The sequence below is a fragment of the Pseudorca crassidens genome, chromosome 7, assembly GCF_039906515.1.
Source record: "Pseudorca crassidens isolate mPseCra1 chromosome 7, mPseCra1.hap1, whole genome shotgun sequence".
Lineage (NCBI taxonomy): Eukaryota > Metazoa > Chordata > Mammalia > Artiodactyla > Delphinidae > Pseudorca > Pseudorca crassidens.
The window spans coordinates 33,633,751-33,649,459 of NC_090302.1; the positions used below are offsets into that span (position 1 = coordinate 33,633,751).

Here is a 15,709-nt window from a genome sequence, read left to right on the forward strand (position 1 = left end):
AGTATGGAACTAGCTCTGTCGGACTACAAAGATGTCTGAGACATTTCATTCATTTTTTTAAGAAATATTTTGATTTTTTGTTAGCGGGTTTATACCAGGAAAAACAGGTCAACTAAATTCTTAGGAATGTGGGCAGTATTTATCTCAACCAAAATTTTTGTCTGTTCAGATTTTTTTAAATTGGAATATAATTGGTATCCGCAGGGGATTGGTTCCAGGAAACCCCGCAGATACCAAAATCCGAGGATGTCCAAGTCCCTTATATAAAATGATGTAATACTTGCATAGGTTATAAGCAATCCTCCCATATACTTTAAATCATCTCTAGATTACTCATAATACCTAATACAATGCAAATGCTATGTAAATCCAATGTAAATGCTATGTAAATAGTTGCTGGTGTGGCAAATTCAAGCTTTGGTTTTTGGAACTTTCTGGAATTTTTTTTTTCTTTTTTTTTTTTTTTTCGGTACGTGGGCCTCTCACTGTTATGGCCTCTCCCATTGCGGAGCGCAGGCTCAGCGGCCATGGCTCACGGGCCCAGCCGCTCCGCGTCATGTGGGATCTTCCCCGACTGGGGCACAAACCTGTGTCCCCTGCATCGGCAGGCGGACTCTCAACCACTGCGCCACCAGGGAAGCCCAGCCCTGGAATTTTTAAAAAAATATTTTCAATTTGCTCCCTGTTGGTTGAATCCGTAGATGTGGAACCCACAGAAACGGAGACCTACTGTAATTCACATACCATAAAATTCACCCTGTTAAGGTGTATAATTCAGTCATTTTAGTATATTTATTCATTCATTTTTGATACATCCCCAAAGTATAGCATAGTGCCTGGCATATAAGAGAATTTCAGCCAGAATACTTGCATTCAAATCCTTAGCTACACTACTTCCTGCTGTGTGACTTGAAGTTAGTTAACATCTCTGAGCTTTAGTTTACTCCTCTGTAAAATGGGCATACTCGTAGGATTGTGAGGGTTAAATGAGATAGTGCATGTAAAGCACTTAGTGCCTGCCACATAACAAGATTCAGTAAATGCTAGCCATTATCATTATGAATGAATGAATGAATGAGTGAATGATGGGACTGTGTCTGAATAACTGTGTTCACCTCTGGACACAGCTAAGAGATACTAATAAAGCAGAGCAAACTTGGCATGAAGAAGAGGCTGGAAAACTGGGGTTGATGCTGGTTGATTGCGCGTAGGTATGTCCATGGCAACTTCCAGCTTTACATGTCCTTGCTCTGCTAGATCTGGGTCGGGGACAGACTCAGGGCCTAAGTCAAAGCCAAGCTGCTGTACCTCAGCCACCTTGAGTGCTGAAAGGGGCCTCAGGGCAGGCTGCGAGGGAGGTAAGAATGACGCAGGTGGGATCTCTTGGACATGAGTCCCCAGTCACTGGAGTCTGATGTGAGAACTAGGAGAAGCCAGTTCAGCCCAGGGCTGCTCTGATGGAAGCACCGAGGAGCGTGGCTCAGCTTTATCTCCCAGCTGCCTCCACTTGCTGAGATTCCTGACTCCTTTATTTTTTTTACCTTTTATTAGAGTACATATACACATACACATTTCATAAGCGTATAGCTCAATGAATTTTCATAAACTGGATTCAGCTGTGAATCCAGATCAAGAAACAGGCCATTACCAGCATCCCAGAAGCCCTTCCTACCCGCTTCCAGGTACTATCTGCACCCCCCTCCCAAGAGTAACCACCGCCCTGACTTCTGCCCACACAGCCAGTGCTGCTCAAAGGGCACGTGAATCACCTGGAGACCTTGGTGAACGCAGATTTCGGCTCAGCAGGTCTGGGGTGGCCGGAGGTGCCGCAGCTCTAACAAGCTCCAGGGTGATGCTGACGCTGCATCCACAGACCACGCTTAGAGTATGAGGTCAAGATTAGAGCCCATGCTTATTTTTGAGTTTGTCTCCTGGAGACTGATGATATAAGGAAATGGAAGCACCAGAAACTCTGTCCCGTGAGAATCAGCAAGGCCTGTTCGGGCCAGTTGGGAAAGGCGATGCTAGCCCTCCACCCTGGAATCTCAGGAAGCAGGGCCTTCACAGGATGGAGTGCTGGGTTCTGGATCCTGAAGCGTGCTCTCAGCCATCCACCCTGCTCACAAGAGGTATAGGAATGAGCTCCGGATAGGCAGCAGCTGGGAAGGGATGGAATAGTGGGGGTCCGGATACTGGATTTGGAAGCACGACGTCCTCTTCCAGCCCTCTTCCAGCCCTCCCAGAGATGCTAGGATCTCTGACTCAAAAGGCAAAGGCTACCTGGGAACACCCAACTGGCCTCCCAGTAAGTTCAAGAGTGGTAGGAATTAGTGATGTTTTCAAGTAAAAGACCATAAATGTCTGTGATATTTTTTTGCTTGGCGATTTTTTTTGAGACAGTTGAGGGAGAATCTGATGTAAAACTGTGGTCTGGGGGCTATTTCAGCATGTGATCCCATGTTGTTGTGGCTGGCCATATGGTCAAGTGCTTTGTGATTTCAGAAGGTAGCAGGAAAGCTGGGCCAGGGGATGCCCACAGGGTTTGATGGTTACCTTTCCTGGCAGATTTAGATCAACTCAGGGATGTGGCTGAAGGAGCTGGTGTTGGCAAGGCCTGTTTGGGCCAATTAGGGTCCTGGACAGGCCACAGCCTCCCCACCCCCATCTCCTTTGTTCTTAGCCATCCAGGGTCTTCAGTTGTGAAGGGCTCCCTAGACCTCTGGCTTGCAGAGGAGGGGGCTGAGGAGGGTGCCAGGGGTGCCCCAGACCCTCCAGCAAATGTACAGATGATGTCCCCCCATCCCACACACCCTCATGTGGATTACTGCAAGCCCCAGCCCTTGTCTTATAATTCATTCATGTGGTAACATTTCCCAGGTACCTACTGTGTATGAGGGTCTGCAGGCACAGAGCTGGATCACTGCCCTCGGGGAGTTAGCGTAGATGGGAAGATGGGAAGATGTAGTTAAATAACTCCCATTCGGTGTGTTCTATGCTCTGATGGAGACAGGCCTAGGGGAGGGAGTGGAGGGACCAATCAGGGAAGGCTTAGAATAGGCGACCCCTCAGAAGGAGCTGCAGTTATTAATGGAAGTCCTGAAAGATGCCTCCTATTTGCTCACAAAGTTCCTAGCAGCTGCAGTCTCAGTGGCACATCCATCTCTCCTTCTGATTCCAGTGCTGGAATGGCTGGAAGAAGGACCTCAGTCCTTGTCTTCTTTGAAGAAAGAATTCAGCAAAGAGACCAAGATTGTGAAATAGAGACAGTGTTTATTAGAAGCAAAGTACGTGTGGAAGAGCACACAGGCGAACTTGGAGTGTGTTGTACACAATAGGGGCGGCTTAGGTTGCTTATATGCGGGCAGTTTTCCAGTTGTCTCTGGCCAGTCGTCTCGCTTGTGCCCATATTTGATCTGACACTGGGTCCTTCCTGGTGTGCCCACACATCTCTCAGCCAAGATGGATTCCAGCACAAAGGTTTCTCGGAGGTTGGCAGGACATATTACGGGCCGGCACTTCCTCCCTCCTTTCGTGCCTCCCCTACACTGAGGACCCCTTCTGTGCATGGGCCAGACTGGGAAATCCTGTTGACCACAAGAATAAAGACGTTGTGGTCACTTTGCCTTTCACCTAATCCGGGCCCAACGCTCCAGCTGGTCTCTTATCTTGAAGTATCAGCAGGAGACCAGTTGCAGCTGCTCAGCCTGGGGCCTGTACACCTCCTACCTCACTTCCTCTCCTGCCTCCACACCCACTCATCCACACCTTCAGTCCACGGAGCCGCATGGAGGTGCACGTCAGCCCCCTCCCCAGCACACACCCACACCCCTGCTACCACTGCCCATCTTGAGAATGCTGTGCTTCCAGAAAGCTCCCTAACCTCCAGTCACTGAGGTACCTGCGAGGGTTGTGTGGGGAAGGGGAAGAAGGGCCTCCTCCTGTTTCGTTGCCTGAGCCAAGGCCACCAAGTACGGTTATGTATTTTGTGCACTGCACAAGGGTGTTGGCGTCAGGAGTCGGCGGGAACTGAATATAGCCTGCGATCTGCTCTCTGAGTCGAGTTCTTCAGCTGATAGGGTCTTAAGGAGGTGGGGGCCTTTCAGAAAGGGCCTTGAGGGGGTGCCTGTTGGAAACTCCTTCTCCTAGAGAGGGTGGCTTCCTCTGATTTGCCCCAGGTCTCCTAAGATGCCCCACTGACCCTAACTTGGGTCCCAAAGTACCCTTGTTTGTGCCCAGAATCTCCTATGGGCCCTTGAATTGTTCCCCCAGAAAGTTTTTGCTGTGCTCTAAACTCTAGAAGGCATTTCCTATGCAGATCTTACTTAAAGGACCCTGGGTAAGATAGAGTCTTCTGGAGCTGTTTCTAGAGCATGCTCTTCAGAGGCATATTGCCTTGGGAAACACTCCGAATCTCCTCACCACCTCTCCCTCCAGAAAGACAGGCAGGCCCTGGAGATCCCTGGCTGAAGTCTCACCTTTCAGCTCCAGACTGTAACGCCTCAGGGTAACAGAGGTCTGGGGCTTGCTTTTAGATAGTCTGGGTCTCCCTTGCCTGCCTTCTCACTATTGATCATGTGGGGTGGACAGTCAGAATGAAACAAAAGGCCCTTTTTCGAACCTTTCTGGACAGCAGGAAAACGGCTCAGCCCCCAACATCCAGCCAGCCGACAAGGCTTCGTCCAACCCAGTCATCATCAGAACAGACCTGCAAGGGAGGCTGTGTGTTCCTATTCCTGCTGGTCCCCAAAAGAGCCGTGAAAGCCCTTCACTCTGGCAAGCAGGCCTTCCCAAAATCAATTGAATGAGCAGCTAAGCAGAATTGCTCTGGGTGTAGATTTTTCTTCCATCTGGAGATGTGCTCTAATTGCTTTTTCCTTTTTCATAGTTGAGACTGAGATGGCCATTGCCTGCCTAAAATTCCTCTTCCCCATGGTTGCATGTCAGGTTGTGTGCAGAGGGGACCAGGGGCTTTATGTCTAAGGAGAAAAAAGGAAAGACATTAACATTAGAATAAATGTGTTTAAGACTTTGGGAGAGAGAGTGAAGAAGCTGTTTGTCTTATGTTGATGAATCAGTAGAGACTTGTATTAGAGGTGATGTAATCATTAGAGAAAACAGAATCATTTGAGCCCTGCAGAACCTTCTAGTTTATTTGGCATCATAGAGCCACCCAGAAGGGAGATACTTGGGACGTCATCAAATGAAACTTCCCTCAGCACAGGAAGTGCCCCTATAGCACCCTGAAATGAGGTCCTCCAAGCTCTGCTTGAATCCATGGAGTGATGGGGAGCTCACTACCTCACAGACAGCATATTTCGTTGCGAGGAAGGGACCACTGAGGCCATAAGCTCAGCCTTTTTTGCCATCCAGTTCTCCAGTTCTGTCTGCAATCTTCCTTTCATGTGCTTGCTCAAGCTCAGCTTGCACATTTTTGGTGACAAAGATCTCATTACCACCTAAGCGGGCCCACCCAGCCCAATCACCCCCTCAGTGCTGGATCCAGAGATTTAAAGGTGGGCAGTGTAGGCCCTGCACCATCTCGTGGGAGAGGCAGGCAAGTAATCAAGTGGACATCATCTCAGAAACATGCATGACCAGCACAGCAGAAACATGCATGAGGACAGAAATCTCAGGGAGGAGGCAGCTGTGACCTCCTTGCAAGCTCTGGGAGGGGCTTCTCAGAGGAGGTGGCCCACGAATATGGATTTTGGAGGACAAATGAGAATCTGTGAAGAGCTTAGAGAGAGGATGGCATGATGAGTGGAGGAAATAGCCAGTGCCAGGCCCACATCGTGAGCCAGTGTGATGTGTGGGGACGTTTAAGCAGCGTGGAATTGCTTGGGTGTGAAATGCTCTGTGGGCAGTGGCTGGAGAGATGTGGGTGGTGGGTGCCTCACCCTGCCAAGAATCTGGAGTTTAACCTGCGGGCTCCATGGGGCAGTAGAGGGTTTAAACTCAAGGAGACTTGCTTAGATTTGCACTGGAGAACAGTCCCTCTTGGAGGTGTTTGATGGGTGAGCAGCAGGTGAGGGGAGAGGCGGGAGACCAGCTGGAGGCTCCTGCAGTGGTCCGGCGAGCAGTGATACAAAAATCAGATATTGATTAAGAACCTCAGCCCTTTACATACCTTCTTTCATCCCATCCACACAACCACTCCACGAAGTCAAAGGCATTAGTTACCCCCATTTCACAGATGAGGAAACTGAGGCTCAAGGAGGTTACGTGACATTCCCAGGTTCACGTAGATAGTGACAAAGCCAGGACTTGAACTCCTGTCAGTCTGGCTCCAGAGTCCCTGATCGTAATGACTAATCTGGATGATACCACAGGAACAGAGAGGAGGGGTGTACTAACAAGAGACATGGGAGTACGATGGTCATCAGGCATAGCCCTGGCAGCAAACAGAGCCCACCCCGGTGCTTCACAGGAAGAGACTCCAGTGAAGGGACCACCTACAGAGGTGTAGGTGGGGTTAAGGAAGAAAATACAGGTGTTGAGGCAACCGCAGGAAGCCCTCACCACTCCCAGGCCTCTTCCTGAGCCCAGAGAGGGCCAGAGCCACGTGAGGAGCCCAGCTGCCGCCAGAGACGGCACAGAAGCAGTGGCTGCAGGGAGCACATACCCCGTCTTCTCTCTCCTGGCCCCTCCCATCTCCTGATGGTGCCCTCCATCCAGCCAGAAGCCAGAGGGCAAGGGAACCTGGGAGGTGCAGGCGTGGGAAGGGCAGAGAACGGGTCTGGGGGTGGTTCAGCAGAAGGAGATGGGCCTGGGGACTGAATAGGAGAGTGAGGGTAGGGGAGGATTCCTGGGGGACTTCCAGGTCCCTAACTTGGGTGACAGGTGGATAGTGGCACCATCCCTGAGTCGGGAGGAAATGGAGCTACTCAGTGGAAGCGCTGATGGGCTCAGCTCTGGCTCTGGAGTGTGAAGGTTTTATGGGACACCTAAGTGTCACCTAGGTCTCCAGTGATAGTGGCATACGCAGGTCTGGAGCTCAGAAGAGAAATAGGAACAGGGAAAGAGATAAAGGAATTGTCAGCACAAGGAAAATGGTTGAAGCCTGAGAGTGGGAGTGATAACTCAGGGAGAGCCCTTTTAGGACAAAGAGGGTCGAGGACTGAACCCCAGGGTCCATTTCCATCTTAAAACAATGGTGGGGCTTCCCTGGTGGCGCAGTGGTTAAGAATCCGCCTGCCAATGCAGGGGACACTGGTTCGAGCCCTGGTCCGGGAAGATCCCACATGCCATGGAGCAACTAAGCCCGTGTGCCACAACTGCTGAGCCTGCGCTCTAGAGCCCGTGAGCCACAACTACTGAAACCAGTGCGCCACAACTACTGAAGCCCGCGTGCCTAAAGCCCGTGCTCTGCAACAAGAGAAGCCGCCGCAATGAGAAGCCCGCGCACCTCAACGAAGAGTAGCCCCCACTCATTGCAATTAGGGAAAGCCCACGTGCAGCAACGAAGACCAAATGCAGCCACAAATAAAATAAATAAAATAAATAAATTTAAAAAAAAACGATGGTGGATGAGTGGAGAGAGAAAACACCTCCTTTTGCACAGGGATGACCCTGAGCAGAGGCAGCCAGGGGTAGGTGGCTCTGCTGGTAAGGGTCCCACTCTCCCGCTTTCCAGAGTATTTCTTCTAGTGTTGTTTCATCATTGTCTGAAGAGCTGTCTCCAAATGGGATGTGAACCCACTGGGATCATCTTGTGGAAGAATGTATTACAGCCTTTGTTTACTTTTTTATGTAAAAAAAAAATGAAAGAAATTAAGCTTTACTAAGATTTAATACTCAGACTGACCCCGGGGCCCTGGCCCAGTGGGTGTGTCTGGTGGTCTCATGCAGGAACTCTCCTGAGAACGGAGTGGTTGGTCAGTCTGTGACATGAGCCAGCCACAGGGCATTGTGTTCCGGATCCCCAGGACAACCCCCCGTCCAGCGATTCTCTAGGAGGACTCAGTATAGAATTGTACTCACAGCAATGATTAATTACAGAGGAAGAACGTAAAGCAAAATCAGCAAAGTGAAAAGGCACATGGGGTGAGGTCACAGGGAATCAGGTGCCAGATTCCCAGAGCCTCTCCCAGTGGAGTCACACAGGGTGCACTTAATACCCCAGCAACGACTTGCGACAACACACGAAATGTCTACCAGGGAAGCTCACTGGACACTCAGCCCCCAGGATTTTTATTGGGGTCCTGTCACCTGGGTACCCTCTACTGAGCACATACCAAAATTCCAGGCTCTCAGAAGGAAAGCAGGTGTGCGGCATAAATCACGCTGTTTGCACAAACCCTTCAGGCACAGAGTCACCCTTATCATTGAGGGAATGGTGGGAACCCTCCCCAAATCCAAGTTCTCAGACACCAGCCTAAGCGAACCTTGCCAGCAGGTCTTGGGCCTGCTAGGTTACCTCTTTTCTGGCCAGGCATCCTCACCCATTCTGTGCTTTCAGTTTATGGCAACATATTGCCGTTTCTAGTTGCCAGGTTAAATTTACATCATCGAGTTTTCACTAACTTAACTCACTTGTATTATTGGGTCTTAATGAATTTGACCCTACAAAATAGACAAGTGGCCCGAAAATGATTATGCCAAAGAAAATATAAGTCAAAGCAAATATAATAATGCCAAGCATATTGGAGTAATACTTTAACCCAAAATAAGAGATCTTTGTCTGCCACATTATGAGGTAAAAATAACCATATTATTTCATCTCTTACTATCCTTTTAAAAATTTCCTTGTTCTGTATACGTTCGTGTTTAAAGTTGTTTTTCTGATAGGGGGACGTGATCAAAAGGGCTTGGAGACCATTGGTCTTCACAGTCATGTCAACCATTAGCTCTAAAAGTGTGTTGAAATCAGCCAGTTCTCAGGCTGGTCAGCTACTCCCCCAGTGTGCTGTCCCTTTGACAGCTGCCTCCCGGGCGGGGATGGACCTGATTGGGGTAAGGAGACTCTCTGAGGAGCAGGCGGCATGATGTGGGGGAGAGAGGGCTGGACTGGGTCAAGGCCTTGACCTTCGGGCTCAGCTCTGGAGCTGGGTGGTGTGGTTGGGAGAAATACCTTAATGCCCCGAGTCTCAGTTTCTTCATCTACAAAGGGGTTTTCTCAACTCAGTTGATGACTCCAAAAAATCACTCTGGTTTTGGTTGTTGTTGTTGTTTTATTTGTTTGTTTTTATCATTGTATACTTAGTTTCTGGCCCAGTAATCCTTATTGAATGAATAGGTGAACAAATGAATGAATGAATGAAATGATCTGTAAGGTTCTGTGCAACTCTGATAGGCTAGGAATGTGTGATCTGGTCATTGAATAAGCTCAGGTCTAAATTCCAAATAATTGGCTCCTTCCCTGTCTCTATTCTGTTACTTTTCTTCCATCCTTGTTTTATAATACGGGTAATGACGTGGCCATCCTACACCTTCTCTAAAGTACTGTGATTCGTTCTTGCCTGTCTGAAATTTTTGAAATTAAAAAAAAAAAAGAAGAAGGTTAAGTCCTCACCCTTACCATTGTCAGCATTCACACCTCACCCATCTGTGTTTCTGAACAATTGAGGTAATGCTGTTGTCCTACCTTAGGGGGTTGGTCTTGCCATCTACCCAACCAGTTCCTATTTTTACAGATAAAATGGAAAGGGGAAATGCCCTGTCTCTGAAAAGCTAGAGAACCAAGTTGCTAGAAAGGCAGTGTGAAGGGACTCCCTGAAGGGAGCATGTCTGGGAACCTCCTACATGACTGCCTGCAGCCCTGGGCTGGATGGGAGCACTGAGGTGGGCAAACCTGCTGGGCTCTGGACAGAGAGGGCCCGGCCTGTCCACTCCAGCCCAACTGTCTCTCTCTCTCCTAACGCGCCCACCTTCCTGCTATGTTCAGCTGAGGCAGGTGGGGACCTTTCAGGGGGAACTTAGCTCAACAGAGCTGAGAAAGAGCCGGGGAAAGACCGTAGTCTAGAACCAGAGCTCAAGGAGCACGCAGCCTTTTTGTCCCAGTGAGTGGGAGGCCCCAGAACCCAGTGGCATACAGCCCAGTCCTGGGCCATGACGTGGGGACCAACCTGGAGCTAGGGGAGTCTCCTGGTTCTTGGAGGGTATCCAGACCAGCCGGTGAGGGTGGACTCGGGAGAGGCTGGGGTCTGGCCACAATGGCAGTGCAGGTGGGGAGTGGGCATCCAGGAGGCCCCCAAGACCTAACAGGTGGTGACCCAGCCTGCAAGGATCAGGCTCTTGGCTCCTATCAGGGCTGACAGTTTGTGGCAGCCACCAGCCCAGGGCTGGGGATCAGGGCACACTTTGGTGCTGTGGAACAGCTGAGAGCCAGATAAGGCCTTAGTCCTGAGCAGGGACCCAGGCAGCATCGCTCCTCTCTTTCTCCAAAAGTGTGAGGAGACGGGCCCCTGGTGGGAGTGGAAAGGTCACAGCCCCTCTCCTCTGGCCTTCCCCCTCAACTGAGCAGCCCTGACGATGGCCAGGAGCTGGGCTGGTGCAGCTGCCAGTCAGGCATCCCCGGGGCCAGTTCTGGCTGAGTTCTGCCCTGCTTTACCAGAGTGGCTGGGTCACTAGCGCTGGAGAAGGGCCATGCAGGCCTGTTGTCCTGCCCAGTCTCAGCCCCTGCAGCTCAGTGCTCTCCCCTCCCCGCTGCCCACAACCCAGGACCTGGGAGTCCTGTGGAAGAGGTTCCTGGGACTGCCTCGTCTCCTAGAGACTTGGGTGAGGAGGCAGAGAAATCAGCAATTGGGAGCACCTCTGCAGGCCTGTCTCCCCACATAGAAGGCTGTCAGAGAAGGAAAGGAGAGAGGGAAGATCAGCGGGCTGGTCTGAAACCCCTTAGTGGCGCCTCAGTGGTCCTGGGGGCCTGTGTGCCTCTGTCTATGACTGGCTCCCTCTGGGCTGTGGGCCCATGAAAGGCAGGATTTGAATCTCATATGCCTCTGCGCCCAGGGCCCTGACCCTGGTCCGGCGAGTGGCCAATAGAACTAAGCCTCTATCAGATTGAAATGTGATTGAAGGACTATTGATGCTAGTAAAACTGTACAGTATGTAAAGTAGAGCATCTGTCCCCATCTAGAGTCCCCCTGTTGGGACACTCTCCTAACTGATGAAGTCCGTCCCCCGGGAGATGTTAATGCCTCTGTTTTCTCATGGCCTCTAGGTCAGGACCTGGATTCTCACCGTGGGCTACACGACCGCCTTTGGGGCAATGTTCGCAAAGACATGGAGGGTCCACGCCATCTTCAAAAATGTGAAAATGAAGAAGAAGGTAATGCCTCCTTCTGTTGCAGGGTGTTTGCAATGTTCATTTAGTATTTATTTTTAAAAGATTTATTAGGCACCTACTGTATGCCAGGCACTGGGCTATTTGCTGGGGATTCAAGCTAAACACAACCCTCCGCCCCTCCCCACCCCAGCCCCCAACACCTTCAGCCTCCTGGGGACATCAGACAGCTAACAAAGCGTTTACAATGCAAGGTGATAAGGGCTGGTTGGGTGCATATGGGGGATACTGGGGTATAGCACCCAGGGAGGGCTTGGTGTAGGAAGTGACACCTATGCTAAAACCTGGAGGGTGAGTGGGAAGCAGAGGCTGGGGAGTTTTCCCTCTCCCAGAGGGAACTGTGTGCACGGAGGCCTGGGGAGGGGAGCGGTGTGTTCACGTTGCCGAGGGGTTCATGGGAAAAGGGTACAAGAGGAAGCCACAGGGGAAGGCAGGAGCCACGGTAAGGAACCTGAACTTTAACTTGTGGGCAGTGGGGAGCCCTTGAAAGAGGAGAGTGAAACAGGGCAGGGGCCTGATTTAATGCTTCCATTTTCAAAGAGGCCCTTAGAGGACAGGAGCCCTTCCTTCGTGTGGGAGGAAAGCAGTTGCCACCTCTGTGCTTGGCTGTAACCATCATGTTGATTAAGCTTGACTCTTAGGATGTAGACATAGAGAAGCTTTCCCCTCACTGTCCTTTCTAACTCTTCCGATGGCTGGCACTCTTCTTCCCTTGCTCCTAAGATAAAAATTCGGGCAAGTCTCTTGACTTTGAAGGTCCTCTGGTCAACAGCTAATATGTGGAGTCCATCATAATATTCAAAACCTCAAACTGCCTTCAAAGGCATCGCCTCTTCGTTCCCCAGCTTGGCCTGAAGCAGCCAGTCACCTGCCCTGGGAGAAGGGGTGCGATGGGCTGCTTCTGTCTTTTGCCAGACTGAGTGTTTTCGCCATCCCATTCCCAAGGTTTCTGAACCCTCCTGAGTTGGGGCTTCGAGTGGTGGAAGGGGCAGGAAGGACCTCACTTGCCAGGAGCTGCATCCATCTTGCTGGGCCTGGCATTGGTTAAGCACACCCTTTAGGCTCTCATGGAGTCCTTTTGTGGAATTTTCAAAGCCCCCATTACTGGGATTTACTCTCCTGCAGTGGCCCCGACATGGGTGAAATACTCCCCCCTTTGGCCATTTGTGGCTCCTTCCACAGACATGTGGCAGTCCCCCACTCCTGGGCCCGCCTCTCCAGCTTGCCTTGGGCAGGCCACACAGCTCTACCTGGCCCAGGGCCCACACCTGGTGCTCAGGAAGCACTCACACATCCTTCGCTCCTACAAACTCAAGGATTGTGGCTGATCCCACTGTAGCCACTTTCCCTCTTCCGCTCCATCCATGGAGCAACTGGCCCGTTATCCTCCCGTGGGTTTCTCAGGCAGGAGTGAGGCATCAGCTCACCAGGTCCCCCAGGCTGCAGGGAGCCCTTAGCAATCAAGCCATCTGAGTGCTCTCCTTAAGCCTCCCTCTTGATTTGAGGTCAAGGAGGAAGCATACACCCCGTCCTCTCACCTGGGGATGAGGTGAGATAGCATCATGACACGTCTTTCCAAAAATCCTCTTCTTGATTCAACTCTACCCACCCCCACACACACACTTTTTAAATCCCTGATGGGTGTATAACCCATTTACAGACATCTCCTGAAAATCCTGCACTGTGACCTCATCCCACTCTGGAACGTGGTGCCTGTTGTTCCAGTTCTTCATCCCAAACTTGCATTTGCCATCCGATTACCTGGGTCATAAGCCATCACGCCTGTGGCAGACAGCAAGTGAGCCCGAGGTGGTAGGGCCAGCAGACACAGCAGGAGAGCAGGCTTCTACTCCCTGCTTCACTGCTGACCCGCCATGGGTCCTTCAGCAAACCTCTTCATCTTTCAGGGCCTCTGTTTCCTTATCTGTAAAATGGTGAAGTATTGAAATGGCATTGTCTCCTGAGCTGTGATTCTGCCTGGTGCCCAGTGGCACCTCTCACTCATCAGCCTCACTGCCTGCCCCTTCACTGCCAGGGAGCTGCTCTCCAGATGGGGGGGTGTGTACCCTCCCTTCTCCACCCTCTGCCCCACACCGGACCACCTTAGGACAATTATGGGCTGCACTTAGAGGGAGGAAAGAGCTCGGCTCTGCCACCCATTGCCTGTGCTCACCTGGAAAGCCCTCCTCTCACTGGGGCTCAGGAGCATTTGTGACAACTCCCTCCTGTCTGTAATATGAGGAGCCTGGCCACCTGGTCCTTCTCAGACCTGGCTGCACATTACAATCAAATGGGAGCTTTTGAAAACTACAAGAAGTAACCCAGCCCAGCCCACACCTCCGGGCTGGAGCTGAGCATTGGGAGTTACTAGACCTCCCCAGGTGATCCTAATATACAGCCAGAGTGGGAGACCTCTGGCCTAGATCAGGGCTACTCAGAGTGCAAGCCAACCAGCAGCATTGTTGGCATCACCTGGGAGCTTGTTAGAAATTCACTTTCTCAGCTCGCCCAGCCCTAAGAATCAGGTTCCTGGAGCCCAGGAACGTGCGTTTCCACCAGCCCTCCTGGCAAAGCAGATACAAGCCAAAGTTTGACAGCCACCAGGTAACTTCTTGGGCCCCTCCTGCTCTGTGGCTCTGCCATTTATGACAAGTCCATCCTGGTTTTGAAGAATCGCAGTGTTCGTTTCTTTGTGTCAATATGTAATTCATGCACATTATTATTGGCAATGGAGAACTGGCCTTTATTTTCTGTTACTCATGTGATCACTAAGCAAGAACACTCAGATTGTCTGGCAACAATTGACAAAACATGCCAGGGAAGACTTCAGGAGTTCAGTCATCTGAAAGCGCAGTGGGAGTTGGGGCTGTGATGTGGCCACAGCCTGCTGGGCTGCCTGGGACAAGGGGACTCTCCCCACCCCAGGGGTCTGGGCAAAGTGAGAGCCCAGGCAGGTGGTGGGCCCAGGCGTCCAGGAAGGCGCCTGTCTGAAAAACTGCCAAAGGCTTTGAGTACAAGATTTGGTCACCAGTTTAGCCTGTTGTGAAAATGATTTAGGCCACATGAATACACCTTTCCAGTGTGAGACAGTTTTTGCTCTAGGCTTTCCAGTTATTCCAGGAAAAGCCTTGTGGCGCTACAGCTGAGTATCATTTATCAGCCAAATTAGAGGAGGTTAAGGGTATAGAAGAGAAATTTATACCTTTCACAGATCAAAAACTCAAGTTGGGAACGAGATTGTTTTTAAAGGGTTGTGGCAGTCGCAGGTCAAAACTGGGATTGAATTCTCCATGACTCCAACATTTTACATAGCCAAGGTTGGTTTTTATTGTCATTGTTTTGTTTTATTGGGTTTTTTTAAGTTTAAACTTTTTTTAAAGTGAGCCTCTTATTTTTCTTTTAATGTTTTTTCTTATGCACTTTAAAAAATTTAATTTATTTATTTATTTTTGGCTGCATTGGGTCTTTGTTACTGTGCACGGGTTTTCTCTAGTTGCGGTGAATGGGGGCTACTCTTGCAGTGCACGGGCTTCTCATTGCAGTGACTTCTCTTGTTGTGGAGCATGGACTCTAGACGCACCGACTTCAGTAGTTGTGGCACGTGGGCTCAGTAGTTGTGCCTCACAGGCTCAGTAGTTGTGGCCCACGGGCTTAGTTGCTCCGCAGCATGTGGGATCTTCCCAGACCAGGTCTCGAACCAGTGTCCCCTGCACTGGCAGGCGGATTCTTAGCCACTGAGCCACCGGGGAAGCCCTTAATTTTTTTTTTTTTTACTGACACATATACAAGATTTACCTAAATCTGAAAATGCAATCTCACACTTCTTTTTCAGTCTTTTTACCCTTTTCTTCCTTCCCTGTCTCCCACCTCATCCTCCCTCCACCCACCATGTCACACCCTCCCCAAACACACATACACAAACTTCACCCCATATGGCTACATTTTGAAAGACATTAAAGAAAAAGAAGCCTGTTAAAGGAGGTATTGACATGTGGTGACTTAATGCTTCTAAATTCAGTATTTTTATAGTATCAATCGTAAAATCTTGAATTGAAAAGCCTCACTACCACAGTCTTCTTTTTGTTTAATTTATTTATTTTTGACTGCGTTGGGTCTTCGTTCTGTGCGCGGTGCACGGGCTTCTCATTGCGGTGGCTTCTCTTGTTGCAGAGCACGGGCTCTAGGCGCACAGGCTTCAGTAATTGTGGTTCTAGAGCGCAGGCTCAGCAGTTGTGCCTCACGGGCTTAGTTGCTCTGAGGCATGTGGGATCTTCCCAGATCAGGGCTTGAACCAGTGTCCCCTGCATTGGCAGGCGGATTCCTAACCACTGTGCCACCAGGGAAGCCCACTACCACAGTCTTTATTCTGCCTCTTACTCTTACTAGGACCAAATTGGAACGTTGAGACTAGAGCGGGAACTCAGAGAT

General features: G+C 50.4%; 1 protein-coding gene across 2 annotated transcripts in view; it reads left to right on the forward strand.

Moving 5' to 3' along the window:
- GABBR2 (gamma-aminobutyric acid type B receptor subunit 2) overlaps positions 1-15,709 on the forward strand; it is a 365,637-nt gene that overhangs the window by 290,154 nt on the left and 59,774 nt on the right. For both annotated transcript variants that reach the window (XM_067743842.1, XM_067743844.1), the window contains exon 12: positions 11,159-11,266. In XM_067743842.1, coding sequence (XP_067599943.1) covers positions 11,159-11,266 — 108 coding nt within the window. The remainder of the gene's footprint in view (positions 1-11,158; positions 11,267-15,709) is intronic.